Source organism: Lepidochelys kempii, chromosome 11 (assembly GCF_965140285.1).
Source record: "Lepidochelys kempii isolate rLepKem1 chromosome 11, rLepKem1.hap1, whole genome shotgun sequence".
NCBI classification, from domain to species: domain Eukaryota; kingdom Metazoa; phylum Chordata; order Testudines; family Cheloniidae; genus Lepidochelys; species Lepidochelys kempii.
The window spans coordinates 68,941,570-68,965,252 of record NC_136390.1 but is presented as its reverse complement, the minus strand read 5'-3'; the positions used below and the strand labels follow the sequence as shown (position 1 = coordinate 68,965,252).

General features: G+C 44.8%; 1 protein-coding gene across 4 annotated transcripts in view; it reads right to left on the bottom strand.

Moving 5' to 3' along the window:
• Positions 1-23,683, bottom strand: part of UBE2F (ubiquitin conjugating enzyme E2 F (putative)) — a 132,823-nt gene extending 109,140 nt beyond the window's left edge. For 3 of the 4 annotated variants that reach the window (XM_078848029.1, XM_073306748.2, XM_073306751.2), the window contains exons 1-2: positions 23,576-23,683; positions 19,309-19,442 (exon numbers count right to left, since the gene is read on the bottom strand). In XM_078848029.1, the coding sequence (XP_078704155.1) occupies positions 19,309-19,426 (118 nt within the window). In that variant the 5' untranslated portion in view covers positions 19,427-19,442; positions 23,576-23,683. Of the gene's footprint in view, positions 1-19,308; positions 19,443-21,974; positions 22,069-23,575 lie in introns of those variants that run through there. The other variant, XM_078848030.1, reaches the window with a different exon arrangement.

Below are 23,683 nucleotides of genomic sequence, written 5' to 3'. Positions count from 1 at the left end.
CATAGGACCTACTAGTGGGGGAGTTTTAAGTTATTACCAAAAAGTAAACATATCTTATTGTGTTTAAGCCTAACAGTTGAGGAAAACACATTACTAGCAGCAAAAAAAAAAAAAGTCATGTCATTCTATTGGCTTGCAGTTAAATGATAATTTTTAGGCCATTTTTAAGGAGCTCTTAACCTACCAGACCAACCTTGCTCTCAAACCTAACTTATCTCCTCGGTGTATTTCATCAGTATACAATGCTTGGCATAAAAATGCATAGCTACAAAAACATATGCGCAGCAAACCTCACTGTCCATAAAATAAAAAAACATGTCACATCAGTGATGGGAAAACCCCAAATATTCAGAGATCGGATAATCGCTCTAAGTGTTAGATACTTATTTGACATTTTGAAGGCTTCCACATTAATCCCTACCCTCCCCTGGATCCAGGAATGACATGGTATATGCTACTAGCAGGTAAAATCATGGTTTTTACCGCCCCAGGAAAAACTAGTTACTCCAAGTTTAAGACATTTTCTATTTTAAAAACTCTATTTCATTAAGGCACATAACATTACACTTAGTTTTAATTACATATTTAAATTGTGGTTACATAAGACAGTAGGTTCGTAGTTTAATTTAGGCTTGTACAAATAAAAACTAAAACTGCAGTGGGCATAACACTAATAAATATATACATATATATACACGGTAATTATAATACGGAATGTCAGTATAGATTTTGGTTTGGTATTTTCCTCCAGGAAGTTATACCTCTTGACTCATAGTTCAGTTTTCAGTATTATATAAACAAAAGTTGAAAACATCGGATTCACTGAAAATGACAATAATGCAGAGTTGTAGGCTTGAAGTATTAAGCAATCAGAAGCATGCACAATTACAGATTACCAGTCCAGATCCATTTGACCATGCAGCATTCTGCAGCAGATGAACAACTTTGATGTAGCTGACAGACGGAGCCTATTCCTGACTTTTGAACAGAGGCATCCAAAGTTTGAAAAGATTTGTTCTGTGCTTGCTGAACTTGTTGGACACTGGTGCAATCATTTTTCCCCAGTTTAACCTGGGTTTAACCCTATACTTACCAGTGTCCACCCCAAACTACTTTTCCCCCCCAGGAAACGGCCAAACCTGCCTAGATCCTCTCTAACTTGTATTCTTAGGGGAAGCCTCGTAGCCTGATGCTGCATTAGGTGTGAAACCAGCCACTTAAACCTCCTCCCTCAACAGCTTCCTATGTTTATCCCCCTGTCACATTGTAGGTTGTAAACACCACCTGCCCTGCAACCTTGGGTGCCTCACAATGCTTTGCTGTTGTACCTCCCAACCAGGGCTGCTCCCAACCAGCCTAACAGTATGCAGGTTACACCCCAAGTGCCTATGTAGAGCTGCAGCCCTGGTCCAGCCACTGTGAACCCAGCAGCCGGTCAGCAACACACCAGTCATACTCTGGCTTCCACCAGCCTAGGTTACCACTTGCAGAGTGACCCCAACACACTACTAGTCCCGAATTTTCCCAAAAATGTGTGTCCTGCACTGTCCAACCCTCTCTTGGGCTGTTCAGATATTAGAGGTCCGTTGGACCTAATATGTCAACATTCAACAGTTTTCTGCTTTAACTGGAGTTAGCAAACAGTTCAGTTTAAGGATTACTGGATTATTTTAGACTAAAAACAAAATACGTTTATGTAACTACAAAGAGAGGTTTTGAGTGAGTACAAGCATAAGGTATTACAACCAGAAATGGTTACAAGAGAAATAAAGATAAAACTCTTTTTAGGAGCTAAAATTTTACAAGTGGGACTTGGTTCGAGGCAAAATCCTTACCACATGTTCTCAGCAATAGGGCTGACCAAATTCCCATGTCAGGATCTTCCCCAGATTCAAAGGACTGGTTCCTTTATCGTCTTTATATGGGAGGGAGAGAGAGAGAGAGGATACATACACAAGGAGAGATGCCTTTGGGTGTTTTTGCCCCTCACTTTTATAGTCCAGTCACCCTTTACAGTGGCTTCTTCTGAGGGTTACCCCCAAAGCAAAATTTATTCGAACAGAAAAGGCGACGACAGAATGCAACAGTCAAGGTGCCCCCATGCTCTTTCTTCTCCCTTGTGTATGCTGAAATGCAGATTTGCCTTGTCTCCTGCCACTTCCACCTCTTGCTGTCTCGAGGACCTTGTTTACTATTTATATGTAAAATGAGGTCAACACACATTCCTTTATTTAAGATAGACTTGTTTAACAACTTTGCCTAGTCACAGTTTGAACATGTGCTATCACCACCACACAGGGAGCATTCATAACTTTACATATAATGTTGCTACATACAGTACATTTCACCATGATATCATTGATCAGCAAGTTATTAGTTTTCTAACGATACCTCACAAGGCACAGTTTGTACAAAGATTATTACAACAGTCTAGCATGTGAATACAGGGATCCTTCGGTCACACCCCTTTCCTAAGTTTCCCCCTTCCAGTTCCTTTTTCCTTTTGCACCTTCTCTTTGCTTTGTTTTCTGCGGCCCCTATGCTCTGCCCTCACCCAACACAGATGTCCCTTGTCATCTTCTCCTTCAAACCATTTTCCCCCCAAAGCTGCTGCCATGTTGTCTGCTGCCTTGCTGGTGGAAGCCAGCAGTAGGAGGAGTGAAGAACACCCCCGGAAGAGGCAGACAGGCCAATGACTGTATTTTGTGCAGCAATCTCTGTTGGTCAGATGGAAAAAAAGTACAGCAAATTTTTCACCCTTCCATCCCACCCATTCTGTATAAAGCCAAAGTCTCAGCACAGTTGCCTCGTTTTCAATTTTATTTATATTTACTCCTTCCCACAAGATTTCTGGTTTTTCAGCAAATCTTTTAAATATTAAAAATATATATTTTTAAAAAAATAAATCAACTTTTTTTCATTTCATCCAGGAAAGGCAATAAAACAGACTAATTATCGCAGCTTCATTTTCTGACTCACTCACTAACTAGCACAATAGTTATATATTTGTCTGTCAACAATGCAGGAAAGATGTTTAAATCCGAACCCAAATATACAATTTTCGTTTTTAGATTTCACAAAAATATTTCTATTGGCTTAAACTTTTAAAAACTTTTTAGTTCAGAATCTAAATTGATCTGATAGTGGCTCTAAGGAAAAGTAAGTAAGGGCTATTTCCAGCACATGTGGGCTTTACTACAATTAATATTAAAATTGGGCTTTTCACCCTCCGTTTTCTGTAAGGTATTTTCTGTCATTTCATGGCAGAAATTATTCTCAGAGTAGAGCTTTGAGAGTTTTATATTTATCAGTCGTTAGACCAAATTCATCCTTGTAACTCTTTAGATACTGGGAACTGGATTAGATTAATGTGTTTTCACAGTACAATGAAAACAGATCCTTAAACTACACCATTTAAATTGTGAACTGATGCAATCCTAAAACTCTACTAGGGGTTCTTCTGTGGACAAAATTCTTAGGACTTCTAGTTATGTTCATTGCTGTGTTGCTGTAGCTTTGTTGGTCCCAGGATATTAGAGAGACAAGGTGGACGAGATACTATCTTTTTATTGGACCAACATCTGTTGATGAGAGACAAGATTTCAAGTCACACCATGCTCTTCAGGTCTTTTACTTCAGGTCAAAGACCTGAAGAAGAGCTCTGTGTGGCTCAAAAGCTTGTCTCTTTCATCAACAGAAGTTGGCCCAATAAAAGATAACATCTCACCCACCTTGTCCCTCTAGTTATGTTCAGGCATACATTATGGGTTTATGAACGAGTAAGCCTCCCACAACCCAGAAGTCTCTCTCCCTGCTATGTAAGAGGGCTTTTATTTTTCTTTAAGACTTCACAGGAAAGGCACAGGGAAGTATACATTACACTTTAGCATGCAGATAATTACATTTCTGAACACAATACAATGTAAATGCAGTCTTACAAAAGTCAAATGTCGCAGCTGGTGATTACTTTTGGATGATTTGATTATTCTGTAATCATAATCCTGATTTTATGGGTATCAATGAGACCATAGCTATTTATTAAGAATTACTTTGTGGAAAGAACCAGACACTGAGTTTACAGGAAAGAAGGAACAGGAGAATCCCAATGGCAACTGCATTCCTCAAAGGTATGTGCTGTGAGGTGGGACAAGACCAGTGTTTCCTCTAATTTTTTCCATCCACGTGCGCAATAAATTTTGTTATGTGCACCGAGGTATGTGCAGATGTGCGCCACCAGTAGAAACAAAAACCTAGATATAATATATATTTTTTAAAAGTTACCATAGGGATAATTACTCCAGCCAGGACAGGTTAGGCATTTTAGAACTCACTACTCAAATAGTTAGATTTAAGTGTAAGAGAAATAAAAATTATGAAATGCATAGACAAGTCAAAATACTAAAATAACACACTTTGAAAGAATAAAATTACACAGACTATATGTGCATTGCAGGAAGTACCAAGAAGTAACAACAATAATACAAGTATGCGTTGGGGAGTGAGAGAGACACAGACATACAGACAGAGAGAGAGACAGTGTGTGTGTTGGCTGCTGGGGAAGTTTCTGAGAGATGCTGTGTGCTGTCTCTTTAAGGCACTCACTGAAAGCTCTCCTGAGCCCTGTCTCCCCTCCCCTGCTCTGCAGAGCTGGGGACATGAACACGGGGGAGAGAAAGACAGACAGACAAGAGAGGGGAAATCTCAGAGACCCTGAGCTGTCTCTTTAAGAAAGGCACTCACTCCCTGCCTGGAGGCTGGAGTCCTTCAGACCTCAGCAGCTCCAAGTCCTAAGCCAGGCTGTCCCCTCTCCCTTGCTCTGCAGAGATGGGGTACAGTGGCAGGAGAAGAGGGACACCCTGACATCAGCGCAACCCCTACCCCCGCTCTGCACAGCCAGCGGGAGGGTCCCGGGAGCAGCTGCAGAAGCAGTGGGGGGAGGGGCATATGCGGCTGGATGTGCACGCTCTACTAGTCAACAGCACAGCACTTGACTCTCTCCTGAGCAGCTGCCTGACAGCGCAGCTTAGAGGGAACATAGGACAAGACATGCTTTTCAAGATCCCTTGGAGCATGGTTTTATTAGCTGCTGCTGGAGGTTGTTTATTTCTGATCTTAAAGTCACAAAAAACCCAACATGCCTTGGCCCTTCACTTCACTTCAGAGCTGGGCTCCCAGCCAGCAGCTACCACTCCCCAGCTCTGAAGGCCAGCACTGCCACCAGCAGCAGCTCAGAACTAAGGGTAGGTACAATAGCCTGGTGACCACCCCCACAATTACAACACTATGAAACCTCAGGTTCAAATAGCTGAAATCATGAAATTTACGATTTTTAAAATCTTATGACCGAAATTGACCAAAATGGACCATGAATTTGGTAGGGCCCTATTTATAACATTTGAAATATAAAAAAATGTTTTAATTTATAGGGGGGGTTGCACTCAGGTTTGCTGTGTGAAAGGGGTCACCAATACAAAAGTTTGAGAACCACTGATCTAATTATTAAAGTCAGTGTAGTAATTTATAGGAATGACAAAAGGGAAGATACAAGTAGATTGCTAAACCTCAACTGTGAGATCTAACAGAGGCAAAGAAGATATTTACCATGCTCTGGTTACACAAACTTCATGTATCACACTGACCTCTACTTTAAGAAACCCTTCCAACTTGATATTTACATTAGTAATGTACAGCTAAGCGATACATTACTGTAAATTAATTTAAAAATTAATCTGTTTTCAGGCTAAATACTGAAGTATTTGTCAAACTTATCAGGTGGGACAGGTTACTATAAGCAGTATGCATCTGAAGTTGATGATTCAGTTAGGCTAAATGCCCTACACTATAGTAGCACGTAACAAACTTTCTGTTCAAAGTACAGCATAATCAGAAGTTAAACCCTCATTTCATTAAATGTCTCTTACTTTGCTGTAAGCATAATACAAGAATAATCAATACTTTAACCAAAACCTTAAAAATACTACTAGAACTCTGCTGATGTTTTACTACTCTATTGATGATCTACATACATTCATTGTAACTAGCTGGCCATTCAAACCAATTTCATTTGTGGAGAGCGTACTCTTCAAAATACAAGGCCTCACACAAGTAGAAGCAGTATTACTATAATTCAAAACCCCCCTTTTAAAAATCTGAAAATATACATGTACCGTTACAAGTACCAACTACTGTTATATATGAGCTTCCCACAATGCAGAACAGATGTTTAAATCTTAACCTAAAATATATAATTTTCTTTTTTAGATTTCACAAAAATATTTCTATTGACTTTAGGCTTTTACATACATTTTTGGTACTGAACCTAAACTGATCAGACAATGACTCTTAAAGGAAAGCAAGTTTTGTGACATAAAATGTAAGGGCTCTCTCCAAGACGTGGCACGTGACAAACACTGGAGAGAAATCTCTCCATTTCTCAGTTTGTTTACTTTTGCTTATAGTCCGTTTCACTGTCTTCCATGCATAGTACAATGTTTTCCTCTTTGCACAGGTCTTTCACACAACAAAGAAGTGGAAAACATTTCAAAAATTGGAACATGATTCTACCATCACAAAAATTGGTTGGAATGGAGCCGCAAGGAACAATAACTGAGCGGTAGTTGTGGAAACTGAATCTACCATTAACTCTTCTTCAGAGTCAATTCCAAATTGATGAATCTTCTTTAAACAATTTAGAGCAATAACAAATGTGAAAAAAAATAAACAAGTTAAACACGATTAAATTCAGTCATAAAAGCAGGGTTTTTTAACCAGTAAATTCTTCCTTCCCCACCGTAAAAATTCCCCAATAGTATGGATATGAACACAAAGCATAATCTTGATTGACATATGCAGGAGCATGAAGCTCAGAACGGAGCCTGCAAAATTACTACATTCAGAACAAAATTACCTATGATGAGATTCCCCTCCATCCCCCTTTATTACACCATATAGGGAAAGTGCATTTTGTTTTGTACGTCTTTTGATCCTGCCTGAGTTCAAGATATGTATCTTGACATTTATCTCCGCTTTCCATATCCCAGTTCCAGTAACAGAACACTGACACTGACATTTCCATTTTCATTCTTCTTACTAAAAACTGTATCAAGTCTATTATTCAAGGCAAATGGATGTTTTGCTCCCCCGGAGCTGTATAATTAAATTGTGGGTTGGTATTACAAATGAAGAGAACTTGTAAAGTCTGAAAAAGATTTTGTCCAATTCTACCCATTTTTATTTAGAGTGAAAGATGTATACTTTACTCCTTCCTCTTCCAAATGCTTACCGGAAAGAGAATGTTGTCAAACCACACACTTAGTCTATATGCAATATAACAGTAGCCTATCGAATTATCAGAAAACTAGCAGCACTAAGTGAAATAAATCGTGCAGGCTAACAATGCAAAGGAATGGAAGCCAGAAATCAATCTCTCTCTAATCCAGAAAAAAACAAAACAATATGCAACCTTGTACAAGTCACTTTACTTGTGCCACAGAGATGCACACATGAAAATTAGGTACAAATAAGGACTAAAATCAAAATTGGGCAATGTATCAGAGCAAATCTCTCCTTTGTAAGTTAAACACTAGAAAGTCTTGACAATACTTTCCTTTGGATTTCTTCCAACTCCTCTTACCATAACTAATTTATGTAGGTTTTACTGTATTTGTCGCATACTTTCATGTAATTCCATTTTCGTTTTCCATCATTAAGTGCTGATCTTTAATTTACCCCAAAGCTCATCTTTCTTCACAAATAAGCACCATTTCACTGTAAGCTGATGTTATGAATCCATAAAAATATATTCCCTTTTCAGCATGCAATGCCTTATGGATTCACCAAGGGAAGGTCATGCCTGACTAATCTAATCGCCTTTTATGATGAGATTACTGGTTCTGTGGATGAAGGGAAAGCAGTGGATGTATTGTTTCTTGACTTTAGCAAAGCTTTTGACACGGTCTCCCATAGTATTCTTGTCAGCAAGTTAAGGAAGTATGGGCTGGATGAATGCACTATAAGGTGGGTAGAAAGCTGGCTAGATTGTCGGGCTCAACGGGTAGTGATCAATGGCTCCATGTCTAGTTGGCAGCCGGTATCAAGTGGAGTGCCCCAAGGGTCGGTCCTGGGGCCGGTTTTATTCAATATCTTCATAAATGATCTGGAGGATGGTGTGGATTGCACTCTCAGCAAATTTGCGGATGATACTAAACTGGGAGGAGTGGTAGATACGCTGGAGGGGAGGGATAGGATACAGAAGGACCTAGACCAATTGGAAGATTGGGCCAAAAGGAATCTGATGAGGTTCAATAAGGATAAGTGCAGGGTCCTGCACTTAGGACGGAAGAACCCAATGCACAGCTACAGACTAGGGACTGAATGGCTAGGCAGCAGTTCTGCGGAAAAGGACCTAGGGGTGACAGTGGACGAGAAGCTGGATATGAGTCAGCAGTGTGCCCTTGTTGCCAAGAAGGCCAATGGCATTTTGGGATGTATAAGTAGGGGCATAGCGAGCAGATCGAGGGACGTGATCGTTCCCCTCTATTCGACATTGGTGAGGCCTCATCTGGAGTACTGTGTCCAGTTTTGGGCCCCACACTTCAAGAAGGATGGGGATAAATTGGAGAGAGTCCAGCGAAGGGCAACAAAAATGATTAGGGGACTGGAACACATGAGTTATGAGGAGAGGCTGAGGGAGCTGGGATTGTTTAGCCTGAAGAAGAGAAGAATGAGGGGGGATTTGATAGCTGCTTTCAACTACCTGAAAGGAGGTTCCAAAGAGGATGGCTCTAGACTGTTCTCAATGGTAGCAGATGACAGAACGAGGAGTAATGGTCTCAAGTTGCAGTGGGGGAGGTTTAGATTGGATATTAGGAAAAACTTTTTCACTAAGAGGGTGGTGAAACACTGGAATGCGTTACCTAGGGAGGTGGTAGAATCTCCTTCCTTAGAGGTTTTTAAGGTCAGGCTTGACAAAGCCCTGGCTGGGATGATTTAACTGGGAATTGGTCCTGCTTTGAGCAGGGGGTTGGACTAGATGACCTTCTGGGGTCCCTTCCAACCCTGATATTCTATGATTCTATGTGACCATTTCAGAAATAGGCCTGTAGTGAACATAACGGATATATGAATTCATAATTTAACTTTTTTTCAATCCTTAGATGGACAATGCTTTGGAAATGTAAAGTATTTTTCTCTCTTTCAAATCATACCCTTTGATCTTCTTGCTTACTATGGTTATGAGTAACAACAAGGATTACTGTAACTAAAAGATTAGAGTAAAAAACTAATTTCTCTGTTTTTCCCAGTTTATTCACATAGTGCATTTACCTGCACTTTCTCTTTCACTTCCCAGTTTTGGGAGTCTTTCACAAAGTAACAGAAAAGACCAATAAATAAATAAATAAATAAATAATCTGGTTGTAAAACCAGAAAAATTATCAGGTTGCCAATGGGGCAGGCACAGTACCTAGAACTATTAGTTCTGCTCTTTAAACATTTAACTAGATTTCAAGCTGCCAATATCTCCAACAGAAAGAAATATACGAGACACATGATGAAAAGTAAGATTTTGATGTACTTCAAAAAAAAGACAGGTTTCAGAGTAGCAGCCGTGTTAGTCTATATTCGCAAAAAGAAAAGGAGTACTTGTGGCACCTTAGAGACTAACAAATTTATTTGAGCAGAAGCTTTTGTGAGCTACAGCTCACTTCATCGGATGCATTCAGTGGCAAATACAGTGGGGAGATTTATATACATAGAGAACATGAAACAATGGGTGTTACCATACACACTGGAACAAGAGAGTGATCACTTAAGGTGAGCTATTACCAGCAGTGAGGGGGGGGACTGGGAACGGGAACCTTTTGTAGTGATAATCAAGGTGGGCCATTTCCAGCAGTTGACACGAATGTCTGAGGAACAGTGGGGGCTGTAGGGGGGGAATAAACAGGGGGAAATAGTTTTACTCTGTGTAATGACCCACCCACTCCCAGTCTCTATTCAAGCCTAAATTAATTGTATCCAGTTTGCAAATTAACTCCAATTCAGCAGTCTCTCATTGGAGTCTGTTTTTGAAGTTTTTTTGTTGAAGAACTGCAACTCTTAGGTCTGTAATTGAGCGACCAGAGAGACTGAAGTGTTCAACTAGTTTTTGAATGTTATAATTCTTGATGTCTGATTTGTGTCCATTTATTCTTTTACGTAGAGACTGTCCAGTTTGACCAATGTACATGGCAGAGGGGCATATATCACATTTGTAGATGTGCAGGTGAACGAGCCTCTGATAGTGTGGCTGATGTGATTAGGCCCTATGATGGTGTCCCCTGAATAGATATGTGGACACAGTTGGCAACGGGCTTTGTTGCAAGGATAGGTTCCTGGGTTAGTGGTTCTGTTGTGCGGTGTGTGGTTGCTGATGAGTATTTGCTTCAGGTTGGGGGACTGTCTGTAAGTGAGGACTGGCCTGTCTCCCAAGATCTGTGAGAGTGATGGGTCATCTTTCAGGATAGGTTGTAGATCCTTGATGATGCGTTGGAGAGGTTTTAGTTGGGGGCTGAAGGTGATGGCTAGTGGCGTTCTGTTATTTTCTTTGTTGGGCCTGTCCTGTAGTAGGTGACTTCTGGGTACTCTTCTGGCTCTGTCAATCTGTTTCTTCACTTCAGCAGGTGGGCACTGTAGTTGTAAGAATGCTTGATAGAGATCTTGTAGGTGTTTGTCTCTGTCTGAGGGGTTGGAGCAAATGTGGTTGTATCGTAGAGCTTGGCTGTAGACAACGGATCGTGTGGTGTGGTCTGGATGAAAGCTGGAGGCATGTATGTAGGAATAGCGGTCAGTAGGTTTCTGGTATAGGGTGGTGTTTATGTGACCATCGCTTATTAACACCATAGTGTCCAGGAAGTGGATCTCTTGTGTGGACTAGTCCAGGCTGAGGTTGATGGTGGGATGGAAATTGTTGAAAAACAGACTCCAACAAGAAACTGCTGAATTGGAATTAATTTGCAAACTGGATACAATTAACTTAGGCTTGAATAGAGACTGGGAGTGGATGGGTCATTACACAAAGTAGAACTATTTCCCCATGTTTATTCCCCCCCTACAGCCCCCACTGTTCCTCAGACATTCTTGTCAACTGCTGGAAATGGCCCACCTTGATTATCACTACAAAAGATTCCCGTTCCTACTCCTCCCCGCCCCCCCGCTCTCCTGCTGGTAACACTCATTGTTTCATGTTCTCTATGTACATAAATCTCCCCACTGTATTTTCCACTGAATGCATCCGATGAAGTGAGCCGTAGCTCACGAAAGGTTATGCTCAAATAAATTTGTCAGTCTCTAAGGTGCCACAAGTACTCCTTTACTTTTTGCAAAAAAAATGCAGCTGAATAAAGTGCGTCTATGATCCCATAAGCATACACATTATATTTTTATCACTGACACTTTGTCATGTAATTTTTTTAATAAATTTTACTTTATTATAAAATTTAATTCTCATAGTATTTTTGCTTGCAGTCCCCTGGCCTCTTTCAATCATCCAAGAACAATCTGTCTTTGGCCCAGTCCTGTGAGGCACTGACCATCTTGAACAATCAGGCACTATCAGCAGTCATGACTCACGCAAAAGCTGGTCTTCAAAGAATGAAAATACGGTAACTCCAAAAAGTGAATTCTCTCTTTCAGCTGAAGTTGATGGCTTTCAAAAACCTGAACAGGAAAAGTTATAAATGCCATGTTTCCAGTCTCTGAAAACTAGCCAGTGCCCGCAGTATGTCAGTCTCAAGGAACAGATGGGGAGAACAGCACACAGGTAGCTAAGTAGAAGGTGCAAGAGTATGTTGCCTGGTCTACACTACAAAGTTAGATCGACATAAGCTGCTTTACGTAGACCTAGCTATGCACGTCTCTAAACTTAAATGTCTCCCACCCATATAAGTGACCCATTTCAACGATATAGTAACACCACCTCTCTTTGCGGCACAGAGACATGGTTAATGTACAGAGGTCAACGCACCGTGAGTGTAGACATTGCATTACTTACATCAACCCTAACAGTCCTCCAGCAGCTGTCCCACAATGCCCCACACTGTCCAATGCCTTTTTTTTTTTTGGTTGTCCAGCTTGGTGAGCACACCTCTATCTGCTCTCCAGTGCTAAAGTGAGTTGGCGGATGGGATTGCAGAGCCATTGGCCATTATCTTTGAAAACTCATGGTGATCGGGAGAGGTCCCGTACGACTAGGAAAAGGCTAATGTAGTGCCCATCTTTAAAAAAGGGAAGGAGGAGGATCCTGGGAACTACAGGCCAGTTAGCCTCACCTCAGTCCCTGGAAAAATCATGGAGCAGGTGCTCAAGGAACCAATTCTGAAGCACTTAGAGGAGAGGAAAGTGGTCAGGAACAGTCAGCATGGATTCACCAAGGGCAAGTCATGCCTGACTAATCTAATTGCCTTCTATGACGAGATAACTGGCTCTGTAGATGAGGGGAAAGCAGTGGACGTGTTGTTCCTTGACTTTAGCAAAGCTTCTGACACGGTCTCCCACAGTATTCTTGCCAATAAGTTAAAGTAGTATGGGCTGGATGAATGGACGATAAGGTGGATAGAAAGCTGGCTAGATTGTCGGGCTCAACGGGTAGTGATCAATGGCTTCATGTCTAGTTGGCAGCCGGTATCGAGTGGAGTGTCCCAAGGGTCGGTCCTCAGGCTGGTTTTGTTCAATATCTTCATTAATGATCTGGAGGATGGTATGGATTGCACCCTCAACAAGTTTGAAGATGACACTAAACTGGGAGGAGAGGTAGATACGCTGGAGGGTAGGGATAGGATACAGAGGGACCTAGACAAATTAGAGGATTGGGCCAAAAGAAATTGGATCAGGTTCAACAAGGACAAGTGCAGAGTCCTGCACATAGGACGGAAGAATCCCATGCACTGCTACAGACTAGGGACCGAATGGCTCGGCAGCAGTGCTGCAGAAAAGGACCTAGGGGTTACAGTGGACGAGAAGATGGATATGAGTCAACAGTGTGCTCTTGTTGCCAAGAAGGCCAATGGCATTTTGGGATGTATAAGTAGGGGCACTGCCAGCAGATTGAGGGACGTGATCGTTCCCCTCTATTCGACATTGGTGAGGCCTCATCTGGAGTACTGTGTCCAGTTTTGGGCTGACACTACAAGAAGAATGTGGAAAAATTGGAAAACGTCCAGTTGAGGGCAACAAAAATGATTAGGGGACTGGAACACATGAGTTATGAGGAGAGGCTGAGGGAACTGGGATTGTTTAGTCTGCGGAAGAGAAGAATGAGGGAGGATTTGATAGCTGCTTTCAACTACCTGAAAGGGGGTTCTGAAGAGGATGGCTCTAGACTGTTCTCAGTGGTACGAGATGATAGAACGAGGAGTAATAGTCTCAAGTTGCAGCGTGGGAGGTTTAGGTTGGATATTAGGAAAAACTTTTTCACTAGGAGGGTGGTGAAGCACTGGAATGCGTTACCGAGGGAGGTGGTGGAAACTCCTTCCTTAGATATTTTTAAGGTCAGGCTTGACAAAGCCCTGGCTGGGATGATTTAGTTGGGGATTGGTCCTGCTTTGAGCAGGGGGTTGGACTAGATGACCTCCTGAGGTCCCTTCCAACCCTGATATTCTGTGATTCTATGACCCTATCACCACTCCACACATGGCTGTGGATACCTCCAAGGAGCCAGAGTCACAGACTACTGCCGAGAACAACAAGGAGGTGGTAGTGGCAGATGAGGAGAAAAGGGAGGATTATAAAGGACAGGACCTGTTTTTGACTCTATCACAGTTTTACCAGTCCTGCCAGTTGAGCACGAGTGAGCTCCATGTAGGGGAAGGAACCTTGGGTAAGTGTGTAGACAAATTTTCCATGACAGGAACGGCACCCCCAATTAGCAGGACGCAGCTTTTGACTTTTCATTAATTTTCTCATACTAGAAGAAGTAGCAGTACAACGAGAAACAGTTGCTATCTGCTTTTCATTCACCTATAGAGTTAGGCAGGACAGGCTATGTGGAACAGTTTATGTGCGCATGTCTCTTCCTTGAATTCTGAGAGATCGGGATGAAACTTCCATGGAGGTACATTGCAATCCTCTCCCAAAGGTTTCTAGGGATGGCAGCCTTATTTCTTCCTCTGCGGCAGGACACTTTCCCACACCAGGAGGCAATAAATGCAGCAGGCACCACTGTAGTACACAGCTAGAACAGAGGTGGGCAAACTACGGCCCTCAGGCCACATCTGGCCCGCGGAGCCCTCCTACCCAGCCCCTGAGCTTCCAGCCCCTCCCCCGCTGTTCCCCCTCCTCCGCAGTCTCAGCTCACTGCACCGCCGGTGCAATGCTCTCGGCGGCGGGGCTGCGAGCTCTTGCCAGGCAGCGCACTCTTGGCGGGCAGCGCAGCTACAGAGCTGCGGCCTGACCCGGTGCTCTGTGCTGCGCAGTGGTGTGGCTGGCTCTAGCCAGGCAGCACGGCTGCTTGTCCTGGTGCTCTGGGCGGCATGGCTGTAGCGCTGACAGCCACCAGTGCTCCAGGCAGCACGGAGGGAGCAGGGGAGGTTGGATAGGGAGCAGGGGAGTTCCGGGTGGTGCTCAGGGGTGTGGATAGAGATTGGGGCAGTCAGAGGGCAGGGAACTGGGGGGTTGAATGGGGGCAGGGGTCCTGGGGGTGTAGTCAGGAAGGAGAGGGGGAGCTGAATGGGGCAGCGGGTGGCAGGCAGGGGCAGGGGTTCCAGGGGCAGTCTACACTAAGTGTAAACAACATTTTAAAAAGCACTTAATTAAAACATTCCAGATAGCATGGCTTTCAAATGATCATCTTTTTTCTAGTCTGGATGAGGTTTTAATGAGTTTGAAGACAACATATGAATGAGGTAGTAACCTTAATATCTAATACCTTAAATATCACCACTGATTATTTTAGCAGCAATATTCTTATCAGCTAGGTAGTTGTTCTTGGATGCACTGGTCGATTATCGGAGGTTAAGATGGCTATGTCCCAATCTACATCCGATGGTCAAAATGGCATCTGGGTTATTTGTGACAGCTGGCTGATAGCTAGATATTTTTTAGGCTGCAGTGTGATTAGTATGCTAATGATATCCAGTTCCATTTCTTTCACCAAACACAGATTCTACTGTTTCATTCCTTCCCCAAAGCCTGGCCAAAATAGACACCTACATGAAAATGAACTGGCTGTGATTATCATGTCAAGACTGAAGTGATATCTTGTTGAAAGTGTCAAACATCTAAGTAGAATGGGCTGAGACTATCTGCACCAATTAAAGGAATGCCCACCTAGCACCAAAATACTTCAGTCTGGGTATCCTGCTGGAGTCATCACTACTCCTGGATTTTGAGGCCTTGTCTACACTACAGAACATAGCTGTTACTGACAAGAAATGTCAGCAACAGGTAACATATACAGTTAAATTGTGTTTAATACTAGTTCAGCTACATGTACCTAGGGGTTACAGTGGACGAGAAGCTGGATATGAGTCAACAGTGTGCCCTTGTTGCCAAGAAGGCTAATGGCATTTTGGGCTGTATAAGTAGGGGCACTGCCGGGAGATCGAGGGACGTGACCATTCCCCTCTATTCGACATTGGTGAGGCTTCATTGGGAGCCTGGTCAAAACTGTGACCAGTTTTGGTCCCCACACTACAAGAAGGATGTGGAAAAATTGGAAAATGTCCAGTCGAGGGCAACAAAAATGTTTAGGGAACTGGAACAAATGACTAATGAGGAGAGGCTGAGGGAACTGGGATTGTTTAGTCTGCGGAAGAGAACAATGAGGGGGGATTTAATAGCTGCTTTCAACTACCTGAAAGGGGGTTCCAAAGAGGATGGATCTAGACTGTTCTCAGTGGTACGAGATGATAGAACAAGGAGTAATGGTCTCAAGTTGCAAGGGGGGAGGTTTAGGTTGGATATTAGGAAAAATTTTTTCACTAGGAGGGTGGTGAAGCACTGGAATGCGTTACTGAGGGAGGTGGTGGAATGTCCTTCCTTAGAGGTTTTTAAGGTCAGGCTGAACAAAGCCCTGGCTGGGATGATTTAGTTGGGGATTGGTCCTGAATTGAGCAGGGGGTTGGACTAGATGACCTCCTGAGGTCCCTTCCACCCCCGATATTCTGTGATTCTATGTATAGACAAGGAAAAATGGTGCTGACTATTGCTTGTTCCAACCTATCTACACTCATAGCTAAATCATGTTTTAGCACCAGTTCAACATCACCCCTTGCTGACACTCATTGGGAACTGGGAGTATTTATTTCTTGCACTGTAGACAACACCTAAAGTAAAGAACAATTGGATCACTGTCTTTAATGTACACAATTCCCAGGAGACTGATCACTCCTTCCTGACATACTGTGCAACAGTCATCCATAAATGGAAAACCTCCAGGCTAAATAAATTAAGGAAATTGTTTCTACTTAGGGCTCCCCATAAAATTCAAGCTTTGGCTTGTGCAGAATGCAGCTGCCTGCAGTTGAGTACAGGGTGAGTCATTATTGTCCCCTCTAAAATAGAAAGAGTTTTGAAGAATGTCTCACCATTGCTCACATGGTTCAGCTGAACTGTTGTTTGCAATGTTAGAAGCCCTAGTGTATACAGGCTTTTGGCTGCCAACACAGTTTATCAGTTCCCTGTCAATTAAAATTTGCTCCCTGCAGGTCTAAGCAACACGGTGTGAAAACTACATCGGGAGCTGAAACCCCATCTACACTAGGGCTCATAACACTGACAACACCCGTTCAGCTGAATTAATCTTAACAGTGGGAAACTTTCCAGAAATATACCTAGTTTAGACAAGACCTGTGCAATTAATGTGCTAGTTATCTTTTAAGACTCAAATTTTCCAGGACCCAATTACCTGACACTCCCTCTCCACCTGTACCCACAGCAATAGTTAAATCAGCTTGTTTGTTCTGATGTCAGTTCCCTTGATGGCCAGCAGGCCCACCCCCTAGAATTTCTCCCTCTGGACCAGTTTAACTCTGGTCATGACATAAGGCTCATTTTATTTAATAATTGGTTGCTGTGGTTGAGATTTGTCTGCTTGTTGCTTTCAGTTCTAATTTTAATTGCCAGTTTGGGATTTGTAACTTGTACAACACTTAGTCTACTAAAGTTTGTTAGTGATGGTTACAGCAACGGCTATATCTTTATATCACTTTCCCATTGAGTGCAGGAGGAAGAATTTGAATATATATGTCTACATTTTTGTAATTAAAGAACACTGTTGCCATTATTAAGGGTACTATGAAAATTCATCTGATAGAAAATGAAAGATGTTTAAATATTTTGTATTATAAGCAGTGATTAGAATGTACTTTACACCAGTGGTTCTTAAAGCCAGTCCACCGCTTGTTCAGGGAAGCGGCGTGGGCCAAGGGATGTGCTGGCTGCCCTTCCCGCAGCCCCCATTGGCCTGGAGCGGCAAATCGCGGCCAGTGGGAGCCACGATCGGCCGAACCTGCAGGTAAACAAACCAGTCCAGCCCACCGGGGCTTCCCTGGACAAGCGGCAGACTGGCTTTGAGAACCACTGCTTTACACTACATCACCATTTTCCTTTAACACACAGGGCACATATAACCATGCTTAAAGCTAAACTGCAAATCAAATCATAAATCCATACTTTAACTGTTTCAGCTAGACGCTCTTGGCAAGCTTTTTGAGAGACCTAAACAGTGAAGTCACAAGCATCTGTAACTTGAATCGAAATCTTCCCCCTACATGGCTACACAAATGAAGGAAGATAAGATGTGAGGAGAATCTGAATGTGGCCTACAGGAGGATGCAAAATCTACAACAAATCTATTCCCTGCTGTGTGACAGAATCTAAGTTTTCATTTTAAAACACAAGTTTCTAGCACTATGGCTGGGAAGTAACATGACCAACACAAACGGATGCGTTGAGGTCAGTTTCAAGTAATCCTGAAACAGTGGGACTGAGAAATATGAACTGTTGCATTTGAAAAGACCACAGAACTTCACTATGACAACTTACAGGTCAACATTGATAATTTCATTGCTAATCGTTTTTAGCAAAAACATCAACCTAACCAGTTTATCCATTATTATATGCAGTGGAACACCTGGGGTAGTGAAAAGCTGTTTAGTGTTGCAAGGATGGGGAAAAGGGGAGTTAAGCTACATCCCACCCTCAAAACGTCAAGTGCTTTGAGATTTTAAATGCAATATCCTGTACCACATAAGATCTGGCAGCAGGAAAATTGTATAATTTTAATATAAAAATGCTATACTGATTTTATTATTCATTTTCATATTTAGTTCACTGGCCACTGCCTTTTTTCCCATTTACACAGAATTGCTGCAAAATTTGTAGTCTGCCGCAGCAGAAATCTGTGGAAACTAGGGGATCTTCCCACAAACTGATATCCAGCTCGCTGCAGTCTACAAAAGCCCTTCTATAAGAGATCAGTAAGATGTGCTGCTGAAATTTTTTTTTTTAAATCCACATTTCTTACCCACAACTTTCCGTTAACCCAAATAGGCAGTAGCATTATCATCTGTTGAACTGGCTATTTCTTTTTCATTTCAAAAATATTAACGTTCAAAGATTTCATTTAATCATAGTTCAGACGTCACTGAGAATTACCTCCATCCGTCACTTACTTTCAGAACTTGCTTTCCTGTCACAGCCAGTTACCTATATTTCTGTTAACAGAAATATTTTCCAGTCTAATCAACTTGATCTTCTTGTCCAGTTTATTCAGTAATACTAATGTCACCATATAATCACAATTGATTATTTGATGACTGCGATGTCAAACACTGGACTTCAGCACTAAATAATATAAAAGAATGTTCCATTTACAGATTATTATTATTTTTTGCATTACTTGCACCTATGTGGCTACTATTAACACAAAGTTTGAACTCAATACTGCAGTGCTGAATCTCAGATCTGGAGATTACTGCTTATATAATATATAGCGCACAGTAATATGCGTCCAAATCACGGTAATAGTAGTATTAATACGTAGCTCTTGTATCGCACTTTTCATCAGTAGATCTCAAATTGCCTAAAATCTTTAATTGTTGTATGCTTGTCTCTCTCACCAACAGAAGTTGGTCCAATAAAAGATATTACCTCACCCACCTTGTCTCTCACGATCTTTAATGTATTTAACTTCACAACACCCTTGTGACATAAGGAAGCCCTTTTAAAAACATTGATGTAAACTCTTGCCTACAGCATTTAGTATTGTTAGTTGATGAACTAACTATATTTAATGGGACAGCAAATCTTTTAAACATAAGGATCAATTACCTTTAACAAGCAATTTATCTCTAATAGACACTCTCCGAGTAGAATCAGAAGCTGGGTTGGATGTACGAGGCCCTTTGACACCATCATCTCGCTTCAGTTTGCTTGCCAATGTTAGCATTACGGCTATCTTCAACCTAGAACGCAGGCATCAAAATAAGATAAGTCACTACAGTTCCAAGTGCCAGATAAAGTCACAAAATAGTCAAAAGTTGGGACCAAGTGTAGAGCCAAGTGGTATTCATGGTATCCTACTGACAGCTTGTCTACACTTGAAAAGCTACAGCAGCATAGCTGCACGGTTGTAGTGCTTCAGTGTAGATGTTACCTACACTGACGAGACGGGTTCTCCTGTCAGCGTATAGTTAACCCACCTCCCCGAGAGGTGGTAGCTAGGTGACGGAAGAACTGTTCCACTGACTAGCACAATCTACACAGAGACTTAGGTCGGCCTCACTACGGTGCTCAGGACAACTTGAGACAATTTCAGATGTAAATACTAAGGCCTTGTCTACACTGCCACTTTACAGCGCTGCAACTTTCTCACTCAGGGGTGTGAAAAAACAAACTTGTGTGGTTGCGGCACAGTACTGGGAGAGCGCTCTCCCAGTGCTCTAAAAAACCCACCTCAACAAGGGGCGTGGCTCCCAGCACTGAGGCACTGTTTACACTGGCAGGGGAGTGTTTTTTCACACCCCGAGTAAGAAAGTTGCAGCGCTGTTAATTGCCAGTGTAGACAAGCCCTTAGAAGGTAGGCTGACATAGCTACTTTGGGCAGGGGTGTGGAGAGAACAAACACAACACACCCCTGCATGACGTAACTATGCTGACCTCACCCGCTGTATAGCTTCAGCTGTGACGATGGAAGAATGCTTCCATTGGTCTGGCTACCATCGCTCAGGGAAGTGGTGTTCCTATACTGTTGGAAAACCTGTTCTGTCATGCCAGGTGTATCGATACTATAGCTACGACTACAGCTATTCTGGCATGGTCTCCATAGCGTAGACAAACCTTAAGCATCTGGATAGATACAGAGGCCCAGCCACAGCTCCTAAGATAAGAAGTGATAATTTTGTTACATCAGTCTTCCCTTAAAGGAATTAATGAAGATTTCTGTGATACATCACTTTGGGCCTCCATTGTATAAAGGCATACAAAGGTCAATGCTTGAAAATTACAAAAACAAAACCTAATCAATATGCCAAATAGCTAGAAGGCACTTATGCAAGACCACTGGTAGTTCTAGAGAAAACTGCTCTTTGGTAGGCCAGGACCAAAGAAGCCTGGGGAAACTGCACGCTGTAAGATTTTTGTCTTCACTGGAGGAAAAAGGATGTGCTCTTACATTAGTAACTTTACTTAAGATTATCTCAAGGTAAAATTCTAGTGAAGGCAAAGCAGTTTGCCATTTCATACAAGTTAGCAAATTGAGTTAAAACTAGAAAAACAGGAAGAGGCATAGTTAAGTAGGGCCTTAAAGATATTCTTAAGAATCATGAACTTATAGTGAAGAAGGGTGAGCCACTGGCGGGATTCATAGGCTAGGTAATGTGGTCAGAACAAAAATAGAGCCAACGTAGTTATCAAGGAGGCCAGTAAGGCAACATTAATCATAACATAACATGAGGGACTTGACGAGAGATTTTGCTGTGTAGACTTCAGCTCTGTACCTGTATGCTCCATTCTTGTGGACAAGCAGTGAAGTAAAATTTGCCAAATTGCTGCACCAGCGATTTCACTTTCTTACCACATCCATTTATACTACATAATAGACAGCCAGGGAAAAATTTTAGGCCTGCAAATCTAGATAGTGCACATGTAAAAGCAGTTATTTTCCAAAATTCTGGGCAGACAGTAGCATGGATCCAGGCTATGATTTATATGCCAAATTTTAGAAACTCAAAATGCCATTGCATTAATTAGGTAATGAAGAGACACAGAAAGGGAAATGAAGGCATTAAACTGGAACAAAACGGAAATGTTGAAAAGCACAAAACATAGCAAAGAACTGAATAATAAAGTTACAAACAATCACAAATCATATTTGTGGAATATTATACTGATAAAAAATGCAAAGAGTTTGAATGCACTTGGTGTAGCGGCCTCTAAATCTGGTCCTGAAATATCTACTTACCTAGGGGAAATATAAATCTTGCTTGGCAAAGTGAGCCAAGCTAGGGTGGGAAACCACCAATTCCTCCTCTCTGGAGGAAGGAGAAAAGGCCAGAGAGCAGCTGAGGGAAGAGGAGCGGAAGAACAAGGAACGAATGGCACAGGCACTACGCTCTCACTCCTTTTAAGAGTAGAAGAAAGAAGAAGCTGGAGCACCTACTACTTTCCCCAGAGGAATGGGGGAACAAAGAACAGAATGACCACAAGGGGAAGAGTAGCTCCTGTCCCCTCAGATCCTGGACAAGAATAAGGCCCAGATCCTCAAAGGTGCTTAGGTGCCTAACTTTCATTGATTTCAATGGAAAGTAGGCGCCTAAATGCCTTTGCGAATCTGGGCATTAATGTCCCCCAGACTGCACTAATGGGGGCAGAGCAGGAAGTGTTCAGAATTTGTTAACTGGGGGGCGGAGTAGAAGAAGAGGGCCTGGGGACAGCCCAGAATTTATTTGGCAGGAACAGAGGACAGAAGAGCCCCCAAAACCTGTTAATTTAATCACCTGCGAGGCTCCAGAATGATCGATTGTTGTGGGAGAGAAGAGCTGACATGGGGAGATGCGTAAATTAAACAGGGCAGGTAGTAGCTGGGAGCTCAGGAAAGTTGGCAGATTCAGGATTTGTCTACACTGAGTTGCTCCTACTTAACTGGGTCAGTCGGTCCCCAGAGGTTGGGGGGATGCTAGTGTCAGTCAGTCTGTCCCCAGGGCGAGGGGAGATAAAAGGGGGCAACGTCTGTCCCTTTGGGAGGAGCAGGAAGGGGAGGCAGAGTCCAACCGTGGGCAGGGCGAAGGGGAGGGCAGGAAAGGGGACTGGGGTTGCGGAGGGGGCAGCATCCAGCTGTCCCAATGGGGGGAGGGGGAGGGAAAGAAAGGGGGCCGGCGTCCCCCGGCCTGTCCCCCTGGTGGCGGGGGGGGAGGGAGGGAGGGGGGCCGGCGACCCCCGGGTGCGATGGGAGGGAGGGAGGGAGGGGGGCCGGCGTCCCCCGGCCTGTCCCCCTGGTGGCGGGGGGGGGAGGGAGGGAGGGGGGCCGGCGACCCCCGGGTGCGATGGGAGGGAGGGAGGGGGGCCGGCGTCCCCCGGCCTGTCCCCCTGGTGGCGGGGGGGGGAGAGAGGGAAGGGGGCCGGCGTCCCCCGGCCTGTCCCCCTGGTGGCGGGGGGGGGGGGGGAGGGAGGGAAGGGGGCCGGCGTCCCCCGGCCTGTCCCCCTGGTGGCGGGGGGGGGGAGGGAGGGAAGGGGGCCGGCGTCCCCCGGCCTGTCCCCCTGGTGGCGGGGGGGGGGAGGGAGGGAAGGGGGCCGGCGACCCCCGGGTGCGATGGGAGGGAGGGAGGGGGGCCGGCGTCCCCCGGCCTGTCCCCCTGGTGGCGGGGGGGGGGAGGGAGGGAAGGGGGCCGGCGTCCCCCGGCCTGTCCCCCTGGTGGCGGGGGGGGGGAGGGAGGGAAGGGGGCCGGCGTCCCCCGGCCTGTCCCCCTGGTGGCGGGGGGGGGGGGAGGGAGGGAAGGGGGCCGGCGTCCCCCGGCCTGTCCCCCTGGTGGCGGGGGGGGGGAGGGAGGGAAGGGGGCCGGCGTCCCCCGGCCTGTCCCCCTGGTGGCGGGGGGGGGGAGGGAGGGAAGGGGGCCGGCGTCCCCCGGCCTGTCCCCCTGGTGGCGGGGGGGGGGGAGGGAGGGAAGGGGGCCGGCGTCCCCCGGCCTGTCCCCCTGGTGGCGGGGGGGGGGGGAGGGAGGGAAGGGGGCCGGCGTCCCCCGGCCTGTCCCCCTGGTGGCGGGGGGGGGGGAGGGAGGGAGGGAGGGGGGCCGGCGTCCCCCGGCCTGTCCCCCTGGTGGCGGGGGGGGGGGGGAGGGAGGGAAGGGGGCCGGCGTCCCCCGGCCTGTCCCCCTGGTGGCGGGGGGGGGGAGGGAGGGAAGGGGGGCCGGCGACCCCCGGGTGCGATGGGAGGGAGGGAGGGAGGGGGGCCGGCGTCCCCCGGCCTGTCCCCCTGGGGGCGGGGAAGGGGGCCGGCGTCCCCCGGAGGAGGGGGGAGGGAAGGGGGCCAACGTCCCCCGACCAGTCGCGCTGTGTCCCCGGGGGGAGGGGCGCTCGCTGGCGCCGGGCCGGGCGGACTCACCTGGGCACCGAGTCAGGTCCCGGCTGCAGCGGCCCCCACCATCCCGGCCTGCCCGGCGCGGCGCGGCCCCGCCCCGCGGCCCGGCGCTCCCGGAAGTGGGGGCGGGGC